General features: G+C 42.8%; 1 protein-coding gene across 1 annotated transcript; it reads left to right on the top strand.

Moving 5' to 3' along the window:
- The first annotated feature begins 8,780 nt into the window (after window positions 1–8,780).
- On the top strand, window positions 8,781–15,280 carry LOC139446187 (melatonin receptor type 1B-B-like). Its single transcript, XM_071227494.1, has 2 exons — window positions 8,781–9,033; window positions 14,487–15,280. Exons 1-2 carry the CDS (start codon window positions 8,781–8,783, stop codon window positions 15,278–15,280), a joined length of 1,047 nt encoding a protein of 348 aa, XP_071083595.1.
- Window positions 15,281–21,390: the final 6,110 nt, after the last annotated feature.

Raw genomic sequence — 21,390 nt, 5'->3', positions numbered from 1 at the left:
AAGCGACAAAACATTTTCCATAATCATAAGAAAAGTCCAATTGTAAGAATTCGACTACATCATAAGCTTGGATTGTTGTGCTGCTTCGGCGAAACATGGTAACGTATTTCTTACACGTATACACTTGCGGGGCAGGTTTTCATTTATGTGTGAGTAGAAGTATATTGAAGTGTAGGTTGCTATTTCATATTTTGTTTTCCCGGTGGGGCAGGATAAACTCATATCTTCGCGAACACCTGGTGATTCATGAACACAAGCTCATGATACAGTCGGGATCGTACTATGAACTCTGCTTATATCAGTGATTTCTTATGATTATGGAAAGGGGTCTGTCTTTTATATTTATTGAGAATCGTTTTCAATTAAGAATAAACTCATTTCCTTTCATCTTACTTGAAATAGTTTTATCTAAGTATATTTAGTTTGATGGTACCGCGAATAGACTGGAATCGGAATTGATCGAGCACATGATTATTGAACGTGTTTCAGGGGAGGTACATTTCTCTGACATTTCGGGATCCAGTTATATAAACCGTGTTTTGACCTTATAACGGGGTAGGTATTAAGGAAATTATATTCACGAGTACATTGCGGTATCTAGAGTTTTCTGAAAACCCAACAGTTGTATGCAAGTTTACTCAAAATGGTCGCAATGTGTCATGTATTCTACAATGGCATAATATAGTACCTTGGTCCTGTACATATCGTTGATTAGAGGATGGGTTTTTAACCATTGTTTACATGAAAAGATGCAGATTAGTAGCACGAAGGTCTGTATATTTGTATGTCTGATTCACACAAATAAGGGGCGGTCGGGTAGCCGAGTGGTTAAAGCGTTCGCCCGTCTCGCCGAAGACCCGGGTTCGATTCCCGACATGGGTACATTATGTGAAGCCCATTTCTGGTGTCCCCCCGTCGTGAAATTGCTGTAATATTGCTAAAAGCGGCATAAAACCATACTCAATCACTCACACAAATAAGATAAACAGGTCGAACCTCACCCCATCCCTCGCCAACTAAGGTGGGGGGGATTACATCCAACTCGAAGTTCCCTGTAATACTCGAACACGGCAGCAAAGATGGCACACGACCTCGATTGGAGGCTATGTTTCAATATTGCAAATATTATGTTTCACATGTAATGTGATTTGTTGGTGGAATCTACTCATCACACAACTATAGGCCTGAATTGATTATAGGCCAGGGTCTACTTACATTAATAATTAATCATATACAACACTGTTGACAGACAACATAGGTCTTCATCAATCAGAAGGCCCGGCTCCATTTTCCTCAAGGGTGCAATGTGTGAAGCCCATTTTTGTTGTCCCCCGAAATAATATAGCTAAAATGTTGCCAAAAGTGGCTTACTCACTCACTCACTCACTCACTCACTCACCCACCCACTCACTCACTCACTCACCCACTCACTCACTCTGGGATGTTGCAGTTCTAGTGGGAAGATATCTGTATAACGTTGGTCCCAGATCAAGACATCTATTTGAGGATGAACCGTTCCCAACAAAACTGCGGTGTAAAGTACCCCTGCTGTTGATGTCGGCAGATGAATCCTTCATTATTAACGTTACCAATGGCGTTTCAATGGCCTTGAAGTGTTAGAGTCGCCTTTCTGACATAAGTCATTTCGGAATTGATAACGACGAATCTTCTCTAAGAATCAATATTGACAAAAGGTGGAAAGAAAAGCAATTTCTCTGTACATGTACATGTAAATACCAATTTTGTTATATTTAGATATGACTTAAGGTTGTTTGCGTGTGTTCTTAGGTGTTTGGCATTATACAGAGTGACCGAATAATGATTAAATAATAAAGTCAGTCGGACAGCAGGATTTAAATAAAAACAAATCAGAAACGATTTGTAGCCAGACACACATACATGTATTCCTGCAATACAGTACAAAACTTAAACACGCACATGTTTACAATAATTAGCATTCAATGTTCTATTATACAGTATATATGCTTTCTATCCAGTAAGGGGGCACTGGTGGCCCAGTCGTCTAAGGCGCCGCGATTCGCTGTGCAGAGTTGCGTCACTTGGGCACGCCAGAAACCTATGATTGTGGGTTCGAAGCCCGTTTCGCCCCAATTATGTTTCTAGGTTTGTCAGCACCATACCCGTGCTCGTGGGTTTCACCGAAGTGGTAAACGTCTGAGACCTGCATCACTTTGGGCTTTCCTCCCACATTAAGCTGACACGCCGTGATATGACTGGAATACCGTTAAAATCGGTGTTAAACCCAACTCACTCACTCACTCTATCCAGTAAACACGTAATTCCACCATAAGGGAACATTAATCAGTCAGATCTTTATTACTAAACTACCATGCATGTGCTTCTCTGCTATACATACATCCACGGCCCACAACAAAGTATCCCACCAGAACGGCAGAACACTTATATGAAAGAACAAGGTATAATGACGGCTCTATTTGGCTCTCGAGGTATGCATAATTTTAGAAATGAAGAAATGTTCATATGGAATGGAATTCCACTTTGTTCAGCTCAACTATTGCATGGTTGAGATTTATAAAAAAACATTTAATGCATCGGTAACTTATGTCAGAGTAATGGCTAGACGTAATTTTTGAGTTTTTCGGAAAGCTTTTCTATTCTCAACAAGCCTGAAAGGTAAGCTTATGTGTCGCCCATCAACATATTACATTTTAGACATCTCCGAAATAGCTTGATGTTTTAAATTTTGTGTTGATAGTTGTTACTCTAAGGGGTTTCAAGTTTTGTTTCAAAGCTTCAAAAGTGGAAATCCAAAATGGCCGCCAAGTAGCCATCTTTGATTAAAAAAATAAAAATTCATTTTTGTCTTCTCAAAAAGGGCCCGCGGCCTGAAAACTTCACTTAGGTCACGGGCGTGCCCTTTCTTAGATTCGAAAGTTCGAAAGATTCACTCATGTTAGCTATTGTCAAGTATTTGATGGAGTCAGAAGTTCAAAGGTCACACAACCCACAGGTCAAATTGTTACCATTTGCACATGGTAATTTTCATGCCAATATTACAAAGTTCCCACAATTTTATAATTTGACGTTCCCTGGGGCTAACTAGATACCGTCGTCCTTTGGTTGTTTGTTATGCGGCCCTTGTAGACAAATGTTCTACTTTACTTTTCGGTCATCCATTTACTAACGTAATTAAGAATCGATGCCTTTAAATAAGATGCCCTCTAGCGCCCTTTTCCACAAATCAATGTTAATTATTAGCGCAACCACTGTCGTTAGTCTACATCTAAGTATGAGAGATACGGCAATCGGAGTGCTAGTATTGCCTCGTGAAAGTAGATGAATTCTGTCCTTTGAGTGTGTTTTTGTCAGAATCAATAAACCCGAGGAGAGGTAGCGGGTATTTTATAACCACCTGTGCCATTACAACTTGCAAGGCTCCCGGTTAGCGAGCTGTCCATCGCCATGCGGATTTGATTACACTACGTTCTTTCATCACCCGTGAATTAAATGACCGATTTTGTGTTCCTGGGTCATATACTTGAGTATATGATATTTACGATACCAGGGATACTGGTGACACGTACAGGGTAATAGTATCTTCATCATATCGTCTTATTCTTAAGATTATCAATGTTTTAGACTTAATTTCACTTACTGAAGTGGGGGCACGAGTGGCCCAGTCGCTGTGTAGAGTTGCGTCCCTTGGGCACTCCAGAAACCTTTGATTGTGGGTTCAAATTCCGGTTCGCCCCGATTATGTTTCTAGGTTTGTCAGCACCATACCCATGCTCGTGGGTTTCACCGAAGTGGTAAACGTCTGAGACCTGCATCACTTCGGGCTTTCCTCCCACATTAAGCTGACACGCCGCGATATAACTGGAATACTGTTAAAAGCGGCGTTAAACCCAACTCACTCAGTTAACTGTAGACAGCAGGTAGGAATACAATTCTGGTGTGGAACGCCCCATAATATGTAGTGCCAAATGATTTTCAGCTATTAACACTCACTCATCGAGAATTATCTCTATTTGTTTGGAACATGGGACAATAGATAAGTAAGTAGGCATCGTATCGATAGAGTTTATATTATGGTGACATTTGCATATTTGTATATTTGTTATACCAAGTTTATCGGATTGATTTGTCTCATCGATAACATTATCTATTACAAGTAAAAGATAATCCTTAAGCTTGTTTCAATTGGGAACTGAAGGAAAACAGATTACGTAAAGTTGGAGAAAAAACAACAACATTGCGACGAAGGAAATATTAATTTACCAAAGAAAATAATATTTAATTTTCCGCCCCTAAAATGTTAAATGATTTGATTGTACGGTGAAATAGGGAATAGGGTATAGGGAATACATAAAGTCAACATTATTCCCCGTTTAGTGTCTCGTTATCATAACTGACCCCCACGTCATCCACACACTCGGGACCGTGAAGATCCGGGCTAGAATAGGTCTTCAACAACCCATGCTTGCTGTAAAAGGCGACTATGCTTGTCGTAAGAGGCGACTAACGGGATCGGGTGGTCAGGCTCGCTGACTTGGTTGATGAATGTCATCGATCCCAATTGCGTAGATCGATGCTCATGATATTAATCACTGGATTGTCTGGTCCAGACTCGATTATTTAAAAACCGCCGTCATATAGCTGGAATATTGCTGAGTTAGGCGTTAAACAACAAACCAACCAACCAACCACACACTCGGTCCCCAAATAGAAGAAATCAATAATAACACACGTGCATACACACTATAAAACGCATTCAAAACTCCACTTCATTAGAATGTACAATTAGTTATTAGTTGGCTCTGGCATAATCAGTGATTGTTGTTCCTTGTTTGTTTTTGTTCAGACGTTTTATCTGTTCTGACCGGGATGATAGACATGTTGCTGAAGCGCCTGCAAGTTAAGATCCGCCGGATCCTATTCCCAACATGCGTCCAGTGATGTGTGAGGCCAACGTTGTTGGTGATATCGCTCTGATGTAGTTAGAACTACTCAATGCGTTTGATTAACGTTACTATCAACACAGACACTGACTTCATAAAACACACATGGAACGAAGGATGCTGACAGCCTTAGGGATGTAAGCTTGGCCTTGTATTCGTGTGGCGCATGCAATGAATACACATGCCAGCTTTTATATGCACAGAAATCAATTTCCATTTTGACCCAGCATGCGCAAAGACAAAGGTAGTTGTGATAGTGTTTTATATGTCTCTTTCTTTGATAACTTAAAAATGAAATGGTCATTCATTTACAGAATGGCTTTCTAAAATGCTTAATTGAAATAGATCTCAGTGTACAATTTTCGAAGTTACACATTTTAATTCAAAACTTCTGTAGCTATGGCTTGTTTGTTGTATAACGCCACACTCAGCAATATTCCAGATATATGACGGCGGTTTGTAAATAATCGAGTCTCGACCAGACAATCCAGTGATTGATACCATAAGCATCGATTGACGGGATTGATAGGGATACGATGACTTGCATCAACCGAATCTGTTAGTCGCCTCTTACGACAAGCAAAGTCGTCTTTTATGGCAAGCATGGGATGCTGAAGACATATTCTACCCCGGATCTTCACGGGTAGAGTCGATGTGAACGTGAGTGTGAGTGTGAGTGTGAGGTGATGTAGGTGTGGGTGAGTGTGAGTGTGAGAGTGTGAGTGTGAGGTGATGTGGGTGACTGTGAGAGTGTGAGTGAGTGTGAGGTGATGTGGGTGTGGGTGTGGGTGACTGCGTGAGTGTGATGTAGGTGTGGGTGAGGGTGAGTGTGAGAGTGTGAGTGTGTGTGAGAGTGTGAGTGAGTGTGAGGTGATGTGGGTGAGGGTGACTGTGTGAGTGTGAGGTGATGTGGGTGAGGGTGACTGTGTGAGTGTGATGTGGATGTGGGTGAGGGTGACTGTGTGAGTGTGATGTAGGTGTGGGTGAGGGTGAGGGTGAGTGTGATGTGGGTGACTGTGAGAGTGTGAGTGAGTGTGAGGTGATGTGGGTGACTGTGTGAGTGTGAGGTGATATGGGTGACTGTGTGAGTGTGAGGTGATGTGGGTGAGGGTGACTGTGAGAGTGTGAGTGAGTGTGAGGTGATATAGGTGTGGGTGAGGGTGAGTGTGAGTGTGATGTGATGTAGGTGTGGGTGAGTGTGAGGTGATGTGGGTGACTGTGAGAGTGTGAGTGAGTGTGAGGTGATGTAGATGTGGGTGTGGGTGTGGGTGACTGTGTGAGTGTGAGTTGATGTGGGTGTGGGTGACTGTGTGAGTGTGAGTTGATGTGGGTGAGGGTGACTGTGTGAGTGTGAGGTGATGTGGGTGAGGGTGACGGTGTGAGTGTGAGTTGATGTGGGTGTGGGTGACTGTGTGAGTGTGAGTTGATGTGGGTGTGGGTGACTGTGTGAGTGTGAGGTGATGTGGGTGTGGGTGACAGTGTGAGTGTGATGTAGGTGTGGGTGAGGGTGACTGTGTGAGTGTGAGTTGATGTGGGTGTGGGTGACTGTGTGAGTGTGAGTTGATGTTGGTGTGGGTGACTGTGTGAGTGTGAGGTGATGTGGGTGAGGGTGACAGTGTGAGTGTGATGTAGGTGTGGGTGAGGGTGACTGTGGTAGAGTGAGGTGATGTGGGTGACTGTGTGAGTGTTAGGTGATGTGGGTGAGGGTGACTATGAGAGTGTGAGTGAGTGTGAGGTGATATAGGTGTGGGTGAGGGTGAGTGTGAGTGTGATGTGATGTAGGAGTGGGTGAGTGTGAGGTGGGTGGGTGACTGTGAGAGGGTGAGTGAGTGTGAGGTGATGTGGGTGAGGGTGACTGTGTGAGTGTGAGGTGATGTGAGAGTGTGAGGTGATGTGGGTGAGGGTGACTGTGTGAGTGTGAGGTGATGTGAGTGAGGGTGACTGTGTGAGTGTGATGTGGGTGTGGGTGAGGGTGACTTTGTGAGTGTGAGGTGATGTAGGTGTGGGTGTTATGTGACTTTGCGAGTGTGAGGTGATGTGGGTGAGGGGGACTGTGTGAGTGTGATGTGGGTGTGGGTGAGGGTGACTTTGTGAGTGTGAGGTGATGTAGGTGTGGGTGTTATGTGACTTTGTGAGTGTGAGGTGATGTGGGTGTGGGTGACTGTGTGAGTGTGATGTGGGTGTGGGTGAGGGTGACTTTGTGAGTGTGAGGTGATGTGGGTGTGGGTGACTGTGTGAGTGTGATGTGGGTGTGGGTGAGGGTGACTTTGTGAGTGTGAGGTGATGTGGGTGTGGGTGACTGTGTGAGTGTGATGTGGGTGTGGGTGAGGGTGACTTTGTGAGTGTGAGGTGATGTGGGTGTGGGTGACTGTGTGAGTGTGATGTGGGTGTGGGTGAGGGTGACTTTGTGAGTGTGAGGTGATGTGGGTGAGGGTGACTGTGTGAGTGTGAGGTGATGTGGGTGAGGGTGACTGTGTGAGTGTGAGGTGATGTGGGTGAGGGTGACTGTGTGAGTGTGAGTTGATGTGGGTGTGGGTGACTGTGTGAGTGTGAATTGATGTGGGTGTGGGTGACTGTGTGAGTGTGAGTTGATGTGGGTGTGGTTGACTGTGTGAGTGTGAGGTGATTTATTTTAACTAATAAATACAGTATTTCATCCTTAGATAAAAGCGGCAACTGAAAAGAGCACCAACAAAAATCAGAATCCGTTGTACGATTCCGACTTTATCATAAGCATGTCTCATCAAAAATCACTATCATAAGGTGACGATACCAGGTGTTCTCGAAAAGGCGCGTGTATCCTGCCCCACTGGTAAAGCGCATTACATAGTATTACTGTAATGAAGTCTTTTCACGCCATTTCTCTTCAATGAGTTATTACGCCCAATTTCGCCTAGTGTTTATCCTGATCCAACATTCCGCTGAATTAACCCAGGAAACTGGAGTGCATTTAACCTGTGGTCAAGACATTACAGAGAAAAGGGTCGATAGCAAATCCCGGTGATCAATCGATGTGTTCAAGCATGTTCTAATTCACTTAAGTAGAAAAGCGCAGAAGATATAAAAGTAGCGATTTCCTTTTTATTTGAATGTTTAGGCTTTATGATTTGTATTGATCGAATCTTTGTTGTCAGTCCAGTCTTTCATTCATTAATTACGTTGTACTTTTGGAGAAAGGTTATGGCACAACATTTTATAATTATTATATAACATTAAATCTACTTCTTTGATATTATTTTGTATAATAGGAAACAGACAATGTAATTGCTTTCTTTGATATTATTATTAAGTCACTTTTCATATTTGATTTGATAATTGAATTAAAACATAAAGTGCTTATTTACATGGAGATCAAAGCATAGTATTCTGGGTATAAATATCCTGTGTTTTCAACGTAGAGAGTTAGGTAACCTGTAGAATTAATATAAAGGTACAACTGCATTTGGAACAGAAATCTGCATTTTGTACAGGTGGACATATCAATATTTCAAAATGCCTAGCGACAATGATTGAGGAACAAGTACTTGATGTAACTATTAGCTTTTGCGGTGAAGCGGCCATCCAATCAGATGTTTGAACAAGAGTCATTGTGATTTGAAACCTCTGATTGACCGATCCGAAAAGAGTATTTTCCAAAGTCATGATATAACAATATTTTGGAGGATATTTAGAAAGATGTATCTGAGTATATATATGAGTTAAGATTCGGATATCATTGCAGGTCCGTTTATCCTCGTGAGAAGACCACTGTCTGACCACTCATTCTACCAACCTCTGAGAACATTCATGTGAGGCAAATTGGTCAGCCTGACCGTATTCAAGTGGACGGCCGGAGACAGGATGGACGCTACGGACAACGTCACTCGGCTGACATTTGAACGTCACGAATTCTTGACCATCCAACCAGAAATTGCGATTCCGATTCTGTTTGTCCTTGGACTTGCAACAGTTATCGGAACCTTGGGGAATGGTTTGATTCTGGTATCCGTGGCAACGAGGAAGTATCTACACAACGTGGAGTCAATCTTCATAGTCAACCTGGCCTGCTCCGACCTGTATGTGACGGCGCTAGCGGATCCAATGAGCATCATAGGTAAGGCTGTATGTGCTATTTTAGCAAGGTATTATATTCTGCATGATACACTGTGTAATACAAATTCACAGTCGACTCTAAATACAAATACAGATATCAACTGCACGGTTGTCCATAAGGGACATGGTGTCTGTTTTTCAATATTTTGATATTTCACTTACTGTTATCGTAACCTTTTGCAAATTAATTGCGATTTGTCATACAAATATGTGATATATCATGTATAAAAACAACCGTCTATATTGAAAAACTCCAATATCCCTTGTGGGCCACCGTACAGTTGACTATACAAGCCTCTTCCGATAGTAACAGGAGCGTTGTCTCAGAGAGACTTGAAGACTAATACAAATGTTGAATATATATCCTTCAATTTCATCAGTTTGTTTGTTTGTTTGTTTGTTGTTTAACGCCGCACTCAGCAATATTCCAGCTATATGAATATATGGTCTGTAACTAATCGAGTCTGGACCAGACAATCCAGTGATTGACATCATGGGCATCGATCCACGCAATTGGGATCGATGACATGCATCAACTAAGTCAGCGAGCCTGACCACCCGATCCCGTTAGTCGCCTCTTACGACAAGCATAGTCACCTTCAATTTCATCAGAGTTCGATGGCACACTAATACGGCAAGGGGACGACCATGTGGGATATTCTTATCAAAGTATGTTTCCGAAATTGCTCGAATTGTTTTTGTCCTCATTACCAAAGAATTCAATCGTCCTGTTGACATGCTGGATATTCTGAACAAATTGTTTTGTGGGTAAAAGCTTAACTGAAATGTTCGGCCCCTTCCGAGACCTGAAGTATGTTTTGAAGTGAAGTCACCGATGGCGGTCTTCCTAGTATTATAGCCGTTTAGCAACTTCAGCCTCTTTCAGACGTTCTGAATGTCCTATCAGCAGGTCAGACGTCTTTTATATGAATACCATAGGCACTGAGTGAGTCAGTGAGTAGGTTTAAACGGCACATTTCAGTTATATCACGGCGTGCCAGCTTAATGTCAACACGAATATGGCACTGAGAAACCAAGTAATGAAATCAGGTACAACTGAACATCTTATGGAAAGTTATGGAAAGACACACTGGAAGTGCAAAGGGCAATTTATGGCAATGCTGATATAGACGTATTGTATTCATTTTGAAAAAAAAGAAACTTGACATAGATGTAAAACCACTTTTTTGCCAAATATCCTAAATAATTACATTAAATGAGAATCAAATAAGTCAAACAGAACGATGATGTGTCTATAATTCGCGAAAACACATGCAAAGCACATAGACGTAGCGTTTGTGGATCAATTTTACAGCTTTATCCAAACGCAACCGCCTGTAAAAAACGTGCAGCACAGGATCCTGCATTTAGTCATGCAGGCCTCCCTGCTGAATGGGTATAAAAATCCACATCAACGGCTGTTCATACAGTCCTTATAACGGCAGTAGAGGCGGTGACAGAATGCCAAGACTGAATGCAGCTCAATGGAACAACGCCATTGTGAGATTACAAGCTGGAGCAACTCAGCAAGAAGTGGCCAGGCACTTTGGCATATCCAGGCACACAATCTCCGCACTGTGGACCCGATACAACAACACCAACAGAGTCGACGACAAACCAAGGTCAGGAAGACCATGGGTGACAACCCAAGCACAAGATCGATGCATCCGGCTGCGACACCTTCGAGACCGCACTACCACAGCCACGTCTACAACCACACAGATCCCCTGGGTACGCAGAATATCAGATCAAACGGCGCGCACGTGTCTACAGACGTCGGGGTGAACGTTACGCCCCCAACTGTGTGCAGCAGGTTGTCCCATTTGGCGACGGGAGTGTCATGGTATGGGCCGGAATTCATCACGGTGGTAGGACGCCTCTCGTGCATGTGGCAGGTGCATTGACAGCTGTGCGTTACAGAGACTTGATCCTTCAGCTTTACGTTCTTCCTCGCGTCAACGTTCATGGCGGCCAGTTCCAGCAGGACAACGCTCGACCGCATATTGCACGTGTTTGTCTGGACGTCTTACAGCACAACAACATCCAGACATTACCTTGGCCAGCCCGGTCACCAGATTTGTCCCCGATTGAGCAGTTGTGGGACGAGTGGGATCGACGCGTTCACAGAAGGAATCCACCGCCCCAAACACTTCCGGCGCTTCTTGATGCACTTCAGCATGAATGGCAGCACATCCAACAGCGTGTTATTGACAACTTGATTGCATCTATGGGTCATCGGTGTCATGCGGTGATTGTTGCACGTGGTGGGCACAACCGAAACTGACATTTTCTGTACCCCTGTGACATTAACTGTATCGTGTCGGTGTGTCTGTCTAGGTGACACGATTAATTTTTTGAACATTGTGTACATTGTTCTTCAAACAGTGTTTCAATTATGGTTTCTGTGTCCTATTTTGAAACAATCGCATTATATTACATTTTGAAAGTCAGTGTGAAGTTTCTTTTTTGGAAGAATATATAAAAGCATACGACCAGTTGTAGCAAAAACGGATTTGTTGTTGCAACAAACTGAGGTTTTGATGTCTATGGTTGCAAGAAGACAGATAAATACATCTATCCACGTCTTATATCGTACAACATGCTATAAAGTACGTATCTATAAAATCACAGTACAACCACCATGAGATACTGAATTCTAATTACAAGAAACGATTTTTGAGAAAATTATATATCAATAATAGTCAGACGATGATGTAAGTTGAACCTGCGCATTGGAACCCGATAATACTGACGTCTCGACACGACCAGGCGCCCTACAAATGATGTGCCAGAGGTAACAGGAAAACAATACATCTGCAAGACATATTCGAAAAGCACAATGATTGTTGGCAACTAGGAATGCTTACAAGACCTCTATACATTGATGGAAAAGAGAACATCACAAATGCATTAATCATTTTATCAGAGCTGACCTTTCTTTACCCGGGGGAGAAATGCGGTCAGTCGGGCGGTTGTTGTAACTATAACTGCCGTCATGGAGCCACCTTATGTCGGAACTCACTAGAGCGGCAATAACTGATGGCATTAATTCAGTGACCAGTCGGTATTTTCTCTTCTACGGCATTGGCGATGAAAGAACTCTTGCAACGAATACGCGACACTGTTATGAATCACGTCGGTCAGATTAATGATATATATGTTTTCGTTAGAATTGATATCACATTGAATGAGGAGTGTTCATATAGTCTTTATGATAGAGACCCAACCAATGTCTTTATAACGAGACCGGTCACTATTGAAGCTGCCTGCCACTTACGAGGGTTGAGTATAAGCACACACACGTACGCACGCTCTCTCTCTCTCTCTCTCTCTCTCTCTCTCTCTCTCTCTCTCTCTCTCTCTCTCTCTCTCTCTCTCTCTCTCTCTCTCTCCAAACACACACACACACACACAGACATTCAACACACACACGCACGCACGTTCTCTCTCTCTCTACATACACGCACGCACGCACACACACACTCTCTCTACACACTCACACTCAACACACACACACACACATGGACATGCACGTCGCTATGTACAAGGCGTGATTGATAAGTTCTAGTTGCACACAGAAGGAATAGTGATGTTTTTTGGTGTGGATCGGTGCGCGTTCATCAAGTTTGTCCATTTTCCAAAGATCACAACTCCCTGCTTATTTTGTTTACTTGTCACAGCGAAACAATTCTGCTCAATTGACTCAAGAGTGTGTGGAGAAATGGCCATGCCGCTATACCTCTCTATACCACAACGAAATATTTCTCTGCTATTAATCCTTCTGGCTAGTAGAAGCGGGCGTCTGTGTGTGGCTGCTTGTACTAGTCCGGACTACTGCCGATTATATAGTGCTAGCCCACAGAGATACCATGCCGCAGTTTAATATAAATACCCCACTCAGACACAAAATACTGACTCCGAGCCGACCAGTCCTTGTTTTAGCCCCTTAATGCCGAGCACGAGACAGGGTAACAACAAGTACCATGTTTAAAATTCCTTTGGTATGAAGCTACCAGATCGAACCACCGACCTTCCGCTCTCCGGACAATACTTGTGGCAAGTTGGTGTGTAGTTAAATGTGAGAACTGGATTGTTTTTGTTTGTTTGTTGAGCAATCGGCAGTATTACAGCTATATCATTGCGACCTGCAAATAATAGTCCAACTGAGCCCAACTAGTGCTTGAAAGCGTGCTACACTTCCCACGCCGTCGGGTGCAGTTACGCGTTAATGTCCAAGTCATATAGCCCGAACATCTGATACCAATTTTTCTCGGTTGGTTGCTTTGTATTTTAACGCTGCACTCAGCAATATTCCAGCTATATGACGGCGGTCTGTAAATAATCGAGCATCGATCCGCGGAATTGGGATACGATGACATGCATCAACCAAGTCAGCGAGCCTGACCACGCGATCCCGTAAGTCGCCTCTTACGGCAAGCATGGGTTGCTGAAGACCTATTCTACCCCCATCTTCACGGGTCCGGTTCTTACGCCAATTAAGAGGTACTCGGGAGTTATTCAGACCTAGAGTCACTCGCTGGTTTGTGTGGTTCCTTTTTCGTTAGGTGTTAGTGCATAGGGTCGCGTAAAACTACATTCAATCAGTAGTACATGTGAACAATTAACACAACGCGAATAGGTCAAACGTTACTAATTTTGTGAATTCCTGGGCCACAATGCTTGAGTGAGTGAGTGAGTGAGTGAGAAGAGTTTTAACAACTTTTAACAATATTCCAGAAATATCACACGTGGAGAAACGAACTCGGGCCTTCGTCACTCTACTGAATACTATAAACTACGCTTATAACGAACTGACGGATATAACGAACTATATTTTTGGTCCTATCTATTTGCTGTATACAATGTATATTCCGTACATTTCCTTTTAACGAACTACGGTTATAACGAATTAAAATTAGTGGTCCCTTTGACTTCGTTATAACCATTTTATATATACTGACAGACGGAAGTAAGGTATACACAGGTATGCACAACGCCAGATATATATTCTGATGAATCTGGTATTCGAGTCTGCGATCAAAGGTGTCGGGCGTGTCTGAGGGGCGGAAATCTGCACAGCGCATTGTGGCGCTATGGACGATGGGGACACCCGTGCCAACCGTCTTATGGGTAGATTACATGACTTAGAGTGAGTGAGTGAGTATGGTTTTACGCCGCTTTTAGCAATATTCCAGCAATATCACGGCGGGGGACACCAGAAATGGGCTTCACATATTGTACCCATGTCGGGATTCGAACCCGGGTCTTCTGCTGACGAGCGAACGCTTTAACCACTCGGCTACCCGACCGCCCCCCCCCCCCCCCCCATGACTATCAACACCTGGTATACTGTTTGACAAAGTCCACGCTCTTTTGGATCAATCAACCTGTAAAAATCGTTGATCATTGTTATAATAGATAGTAAGGTTTTGACTCTCTGTTTATTTATTTCAGCCAAACTGGAGGGCTCCGATTTCTTCGACCGTATCCCAGGACTGTGTCGTGTCATAGGCTCGTTGTGCACGATGTCGTGTGTGGCGTCTCTCATGACCATTGCCGCCATGAGCTGCAACAGATACGTCTTCATCGTCCACCACAGTCACTACAAATCCATCTTCAGCACCCGCAACTGCGTCATCTACTGCGTGCTATTTTATTGTGTCGGCATGTGCCTCGTCCTCCTCAACCTCGCCGACATAGGCGGCCATTCCTTCGACCACAAGAGCCTTGAGTGTATTTGGGAGCGCATGGCGACGTACCCATACACCGTCGTATTCTCCGTCGTCATGGTGTGGATTCCGATCGGCGTCACAGGGATATCCTATGGGCGCATGTACCAACACGTGCGAGCTGTCCGTTCACGGGTACAAAATGCACGTGCAACAAACCCCGGATCAAATGATAAATCAACTGATCGAGCTCCAGACTTCAAACTAGCAAAGACACTGTTTATCATTTACATCGTGTTTTCCGTGTGCTGGATACCGTACGCCTTACTGATCGTCTTGGACTCACGTGACACCTTCCAGCACGAGCTGCATGTGTTTATCGTGGTGTTCGCTCACCTCCACCCGTCCATCAACTGGCTCGTGTATTACGTCACGAACAGGAAGTTCCACAAAGCATTCATCGAAATCCTTGGCCTCAACAAATGTATCTCTGTACAACGGGAAATAATGCGACCGCCATCCGTGCAGGCGCCACTAAGTGGGCACGTTAACGGAAATATTAAAGTGCCATCGCCCTAGCTACCTCCGTTAGTGTTACGTCATTATAAATATACCAGCATATTATCAGTATTTTCCGAGGACACAGTGAAAAGTGGCTGCACGGATGAGTTGAACGTTGGCTGCGATGATGGAATCACCACAATTACCGTATTCGACGTAATAAACGCCCCGCTCTAATAAGCGCCCACGGCGTTATTTGCTAACATATTGGCTCGTGAACAATCCCAATTAGCACCCCTTCCGATTGATCAATGTACACAGGACTTATTTATTCGTGTATAATACGTATGTTATATGCATTCTTAATTATGAGAAATTAAATTCTGGAAAAATATATCTGTCGTATATAAACATTTCAGGCTGTCAGCATAAACCACGAAATTTACGATCTTTCAACCAATATACTACGATCTTTTCACCCAAAAAATATTCTAATAAGAGCTCCCTATTTCTAACTTTGAGAGCGCCCATGGCGCTTATTACGTCGAATACGGTATCATCAGTTGTTGAAAAAGTTCAAGGACCAAATAGAAAAAGCTCATATTATTTTTAATAACATTTAACATTTTTTGAATCATACCTTTAGTTACACATTTGTGTTCGTGCAAAACTAAAAGTGAGTGAGTGGGATTTTTGAGCAATATTAGTAATATTCAAGCAATAGGAGCGACGTTTCGATCTAGGTTCTAACACCGTTATCACTTGCTTGATAACAGTGTTAGAACCTACACCGAAACGTCGCTCCTAACTGTAATAAAGACGTTGTTCATTCATAAATCTTATCCTTACTTAGTTTCAGCAATTCACAGGCCGCCATGATAAAACAGAAATAATAGTGACTGCGGTGTAAAACAAACAAACTTTGAAGACAAATACTACACATATACCCACACTGTAAAACTATTCTGAACACAAACCTTAATCCGTTTCTTGTCATATGAACAGGTTTTGAAACTGACTGTTTACATCCTAAATATAGTTTTAGCACAATTTTAAACATGTTTGGGCCTGTATGTGTGTATATTATGGGGTGTTGTGAGATTCTAATTCCTTTCGAAGTGTTTAGATCCTTAACGTTATTACATAAAACACGCAAAACCTTTGTTGTGACATGACCTTAAACTTTTTTTAGAGCTAAACCATGTCAAATAACATTCTGGGCCAGAAAACCCAGTTGCTGATAGTATGACCCATGTGCTACGCAGGCGGGGTACGATGGCACGAAATGAACTAAGTCCCCAAGCCCGATAACTAGATCCAATATAATCTCCATCTAACAACGCGCAATAGGATGCTGGGGACCTATTCCATCAGGGTACCCACGGGCACTGATCCCGATCCATATGTACCAAATCCTAGTGATTGTCTCTCATGACACAACTCGGCTTGAATCCGAAATAGTTGTTTAGCCGCTGATGTCTCCTTCGTGTGTGCTCACTAAACATAACCACGTGACCACCACCAATCGGTGTAACATCCTTCCTAACACTACCCGTGAAGGTCCGGGGTAGAATAGGTCCGGGGTAGAATAAGGCGACTATGCTTGTCGTAAGAAGCGACTAACGGGATCGGGTGGTCAGGCTCGCTGACTTGGTTGATGCATGTCATCGTATCCCAATTGCGTAGATCGATGTTCATGATGTCAATCACTGGATTGTCTGGTCCAGACTCGATTATTTACGTTATATATCTGGAATATTGCTGAGTGCGGCGTTAAACAAAAAACAAACAAATCTCGTGCTGGTCAATACTAAAATTACTTGCATATGAAGCAGTCGTTACCAAGGGCATGCAATTACACGCGGCCAGTGAGAATCTCGGGACACTGAAACACAGAAGCTGAGGAAGCAATTATTACCATCTCACATCACGTCGCAGTTACAAAACATGTCATTAGATAATCGATTTCTATTTATGTATCTGAGTATGTCACTTTGTAAAAAAAAACCCTTTAACGTGAGTTATCATAAAAAATATAAAACTAATGGGTTTTTTCAAAACGACACATATGTGCAGTAGGTAATGTAAACCTTTTATCCAGTACATATTATAAATGACATACAAACACACGTTTATCGATGTGCACGAGCCACACTGAAGCTTGAGCAGCCTTACTGACGGGATCACGGAAATGTCAGACATCAACTCAACAACATGAAAATAAAGATTACCAGAATGGCATGTACAATATTCAATAGAAATCAAGTATCAAAGTTGAATAACAAAATACAGTAGTAGGCCTGTTAGTCACAGTACCCGTGAAGAACCGGGTTAGAATTTGCCTTCAGCATCCTCATGCTTGTCGTAAGAGGTGGACTATGCTTGCTGTATTAGGCGACTATGCTTGCTGAGAGAGGTGACTATGCTTGCTTTAAGAGGCGACTATGCTTGTTGTAAGCGGCGACTATGCTTGCTGTAAGATGGCGACTGAAGGGATAGGTGGTCAGGCTCGCTGAACTTGTTGATGCAATTTCACCATATCCCAAATGCGTAGTTCAATGCTTATTATATCAATCAATGGATTCTACCTCAATTCATTCACATCATAGGCCGCATCTTGTTGTACGTTGTCAAAGCTCGATCTTCGGCGTTATCTCACCAGCTGACGAAAATGAGTAGATTTGTTCCTCTAGCTTCATATCAATGAGAAAGCCGACAGTAACGTTTCATATATGAATTCACAGTGCATCCAAGTCAATGACGACACACAGAGCTATGAAGTTATACCAGGGAGTATCTGAAAGAAGGGCGTGAACCGGACGCTAATTTTCGCAAAACCGAACGTATGGTGTGTTTGGGTGATTGGCGCCCGCATCTCGGCTGTCAACACGCATTCTAATAGTCCGCCAGGGACGGGTAGCCTAATGGTTAAAGCGTTGACTCGTCGCGCGGAAGACCTGAGTTCAATTCCCCACGTGTTGAAATATGCTGTGTGATCTTGTATAATCGTTTACCCTTTATTCCAATTCATAAAAATCGTGTTCTAAATCATCAGAAAGTTTTAAGTGGTGTATGCGTGTAAATGATATATTTTTACGAAAAATAAGGTATTTCATGCAGATGGTAGAGATCAGCATATATCAGACATACAAGGACAGGAACACTTCTTTGTCCATGACACACCCAAGGCAGCATAACCGTATTTATAAAGCACTGTAACTGTTAGGATTTGGGAATATTGTGACTTCTGTTCTGAGTATGGTTCTCTTCAATTGCTCATGTTTCGCATATTAACCTTGACATCAATGTATATATCTACCGTTGACCAGCTAGACCATCTATATAGTTCAAAATAATCCGTTAACTTTACCAATTTCGGCTTGTTTAACCGAAGAACGTTTGTCACAGTTCACTGCTGTTAATTATTATCTAAGCATGTGTTCACATTGTTTGTAATGCAATAACTACCAGGTACTTTCACGTGTGTATTTTATCTTTTATGTTATTCTAACTGTGTACATATAAGTACATTGATACATCGTATACCCTGTTGGCTAGGCAGTGTGTGAACTCATTTCGATTCAGGGTTTCGTTGCATTTGTTCTTTTGAGGTGAATACTTTTAATTCCAAGTGATAACTTGGCTCTGGGGAACTACTTAATGACTACACGTATTCATGACTTACTGTAATGCTAACAATCTGAAGGGGGCACGGGCGTCCAGTCGTCCAAGGGGACGCAATTAGTTGTGCAGAGTTGCGTTCCTGGGGCACGCCAGAAGCATACAATCAAGTGTTCGAATCCCGGTGCGCCCTGATAATAATTTCGCAGACACCACACCCGTGAGTATCAGTTAATGTGGGAGGAAAGCCCAAAGTGATGCAGGTTTTAGACGTGTATCACTTTGGGCTTTCCTCCCACAATAAACTGCCGCGTTGCTGTATATCTGGAACATGGTTAAAAGCAGCGTTAAACCCAAGTCATTCACTGACTCTGAAGATGTATTATATATTTTATATCACAGAAAATAAACTCAACACGAGAAATGGGTTAATCAAATGATTTTATATGGTTACATCATAGACATGGGTCTTTTATCTGCTTTAGTTTTCTTCATCATCAAATGGAGGTATTGTAAAGAAGAACACGGCGTCCGGGGCAAACGGCTTTGAGGGACCTGAGGGTCTCTATATCAACCATCTTGGCTTTGCCTGTTGCTGACACCGTTTGAAACATCCTCTTTGAGCCTGCTGTTGAAGAGTTTCTGTGCCTTGTAAATAGGTGTGGGTGAAGCTATAAAAAAACAAAAAAAACATGAATCGTTCAAATTTGAGATGTTAGATGTAAATGAGGTGAGTGAGATGGATTTAACGCACGCTTTTAACAGTATTCCTGTTATATCACGGCGTGTCAGCTTAATGTGGGAGGAAAGCCCAAAGTGATGCAGGTCTCAGACGTTTACCACTTCGGTGAAACCCACGAGCACGGGTTATGGTGCTGACAAACCTAGAATATAATCGGGGCGAACCGGGGATATTCGAACCCACAATCATAGGTTTCTGGCGTGGGTTTCTGGACGCAACTTTGCACAGTGAAACGCTGGGCCTTAGACGACTGGGCCACCCGTGCCCCGTAAATGGATGTTTTAAATAAAATTGCTTAATTTCCAATAAATGAAACAACAGTTTAATTGGTATTCTAATTAAAAGACAATTAAATGTAGATATGGAATATTATTATGATAATAGTACCTCCTCTTGGTCAGATGCATTCCACGTACATGTCTCACAGGATTCTGACGTAACACCTGCTCTAACCTCTGCATCCACTTTGAAAAGTAAGGGCTGCTACGTGGCTGCAAAGGTCACCTTGCCTGTTAAAACCAAGAAGAATATTACCCATATAGGTGTTTTCATATGTTTGTCAATATATGTTTATATTATGTGCTATATTAGTCATCTTCCTCAGGGAAGAGTGGCAACTTTTTAAGCCCGTATCAAAGTCTAGTTTCCCCCCTTGCCATTTCAAACCTACTTTTCTTTGCTGGATTGTTGCGCCATCCCATGTAGAGCACGAGTTATGCCCCTTATGTTTGTGTGTTTGTTGTTTAACGCTGCACTCAGCAATATTACAGCTATATGACGACGGTCTGTAAACAATCGAGTCTGGATCGGACAATCCAGTGATTGACGCCATGAGCATCGATCCACGTAATTGGGATACGATGACATGCATCAACCAAGTCAGCCAGTCTGACCACCCGATCCCGTTAGTCGCCTTTTACGACAAGCATAGTCGCTTTTTACAGCAAGCATGGGTTGCTGAAGACCTATTCTACCCCGGATCTTCACGGGTATGTCCCTTGTGGTGAAAACCCCAAATCCAATCAGATCGCTGTTCTTATTTCGGTGAAGTCTACCATATAGCAGACGACCTGGTAGATCAGATAACGAAACGATTTGAGATATTAGTCCCTGACAGACAAATAACAATAGAACTTCATGATAACCAGGTATGAAGTTAGTCCGCACATCGCGGTAACATGAAACGCTGAGTACGGATCGACTAAAAATATGTGTTCAGTCGGTCGAGTTTGCACCCAAATATATTAAAGGCAATAAGTACTTGTGTGAGCTGAATGAAAACTTCGGAAATTCGACGCACGGAATCCGGATGTTGATTTTGTAAAACGTTCTCTGCTTGGACTATCAATACGTGATCAATAAAAGTAGGCTTAAATTAGGAAGGGGGAGACCTAGACTTTGACATAGGCTGATGGACACTCCAGGCTCGTAGGGGGGGGTGGGTGGGGGGGGGGGGGGGGGGGGGACCGAGGAGTATTATTCAACAATGCAAGTTTTCTTAACACTGCTTGGTGGACTTGTGTCAGGACACGTGGGATAAATTGCTTTGTTTATAAGTCAATGACAGGTGTAAAACCTAAGAGGTCATGTGATGTTTTTCTAACAATTTAAATACTTCATTGAGTAAAATGGATATGAATTAACACAGGGGACACCGGAAATAGTTTAGTTCCTGATTTAGAGAAAATTATACTTTGAGTAAGCCATACTGAATAATTTAAGGAGAAATAGTAATGATATAAACATAAGAAATGAGTCATGTTCTTTTGGCAGAGATTTCTTTTAAATATGGTCCACAGAGAATGGGTAGTTCCTAACTGAAAGC

This window comes from Haliotis cracherodii, unplaced genomic scaffold (genome assembly GCF_022045235.1).
Source record: "Haliotis cracherodii isolate W230 unplaced genomic scaffold, xgHalCrac1.p SCAF_6, whole genome shotgun sequence".
Lineage (NCBI taxonomy): Eukaryota > Metazoa > Mollusca > Gastropoda > Lepetellida > Haliotidae > Haliotis > Haliotis cracherodii.
The sequence above is the reverse complement of the archived record's forward strand: the minus strand, read 5'-3'. Positions and strand labels throughout refer to the sequence as shown.

Bases quoted from the DNA above. Each gene is read 5' to 3' on its own strand.
- LOC139446187 (XM_071227494.1), top strand. From the start codon at position 8,781: ATGGACGCTACGGACAACGTCACTCGGCTGACATTTGAACGTCACGAA. The intron at 9,034-14,486 runs GTAAGGCTGTAT...TATTTATTTCAG, and splicing joins GGATCCAATGAGCATCATAG to CCAAACTGGAGGGCTCCGAT.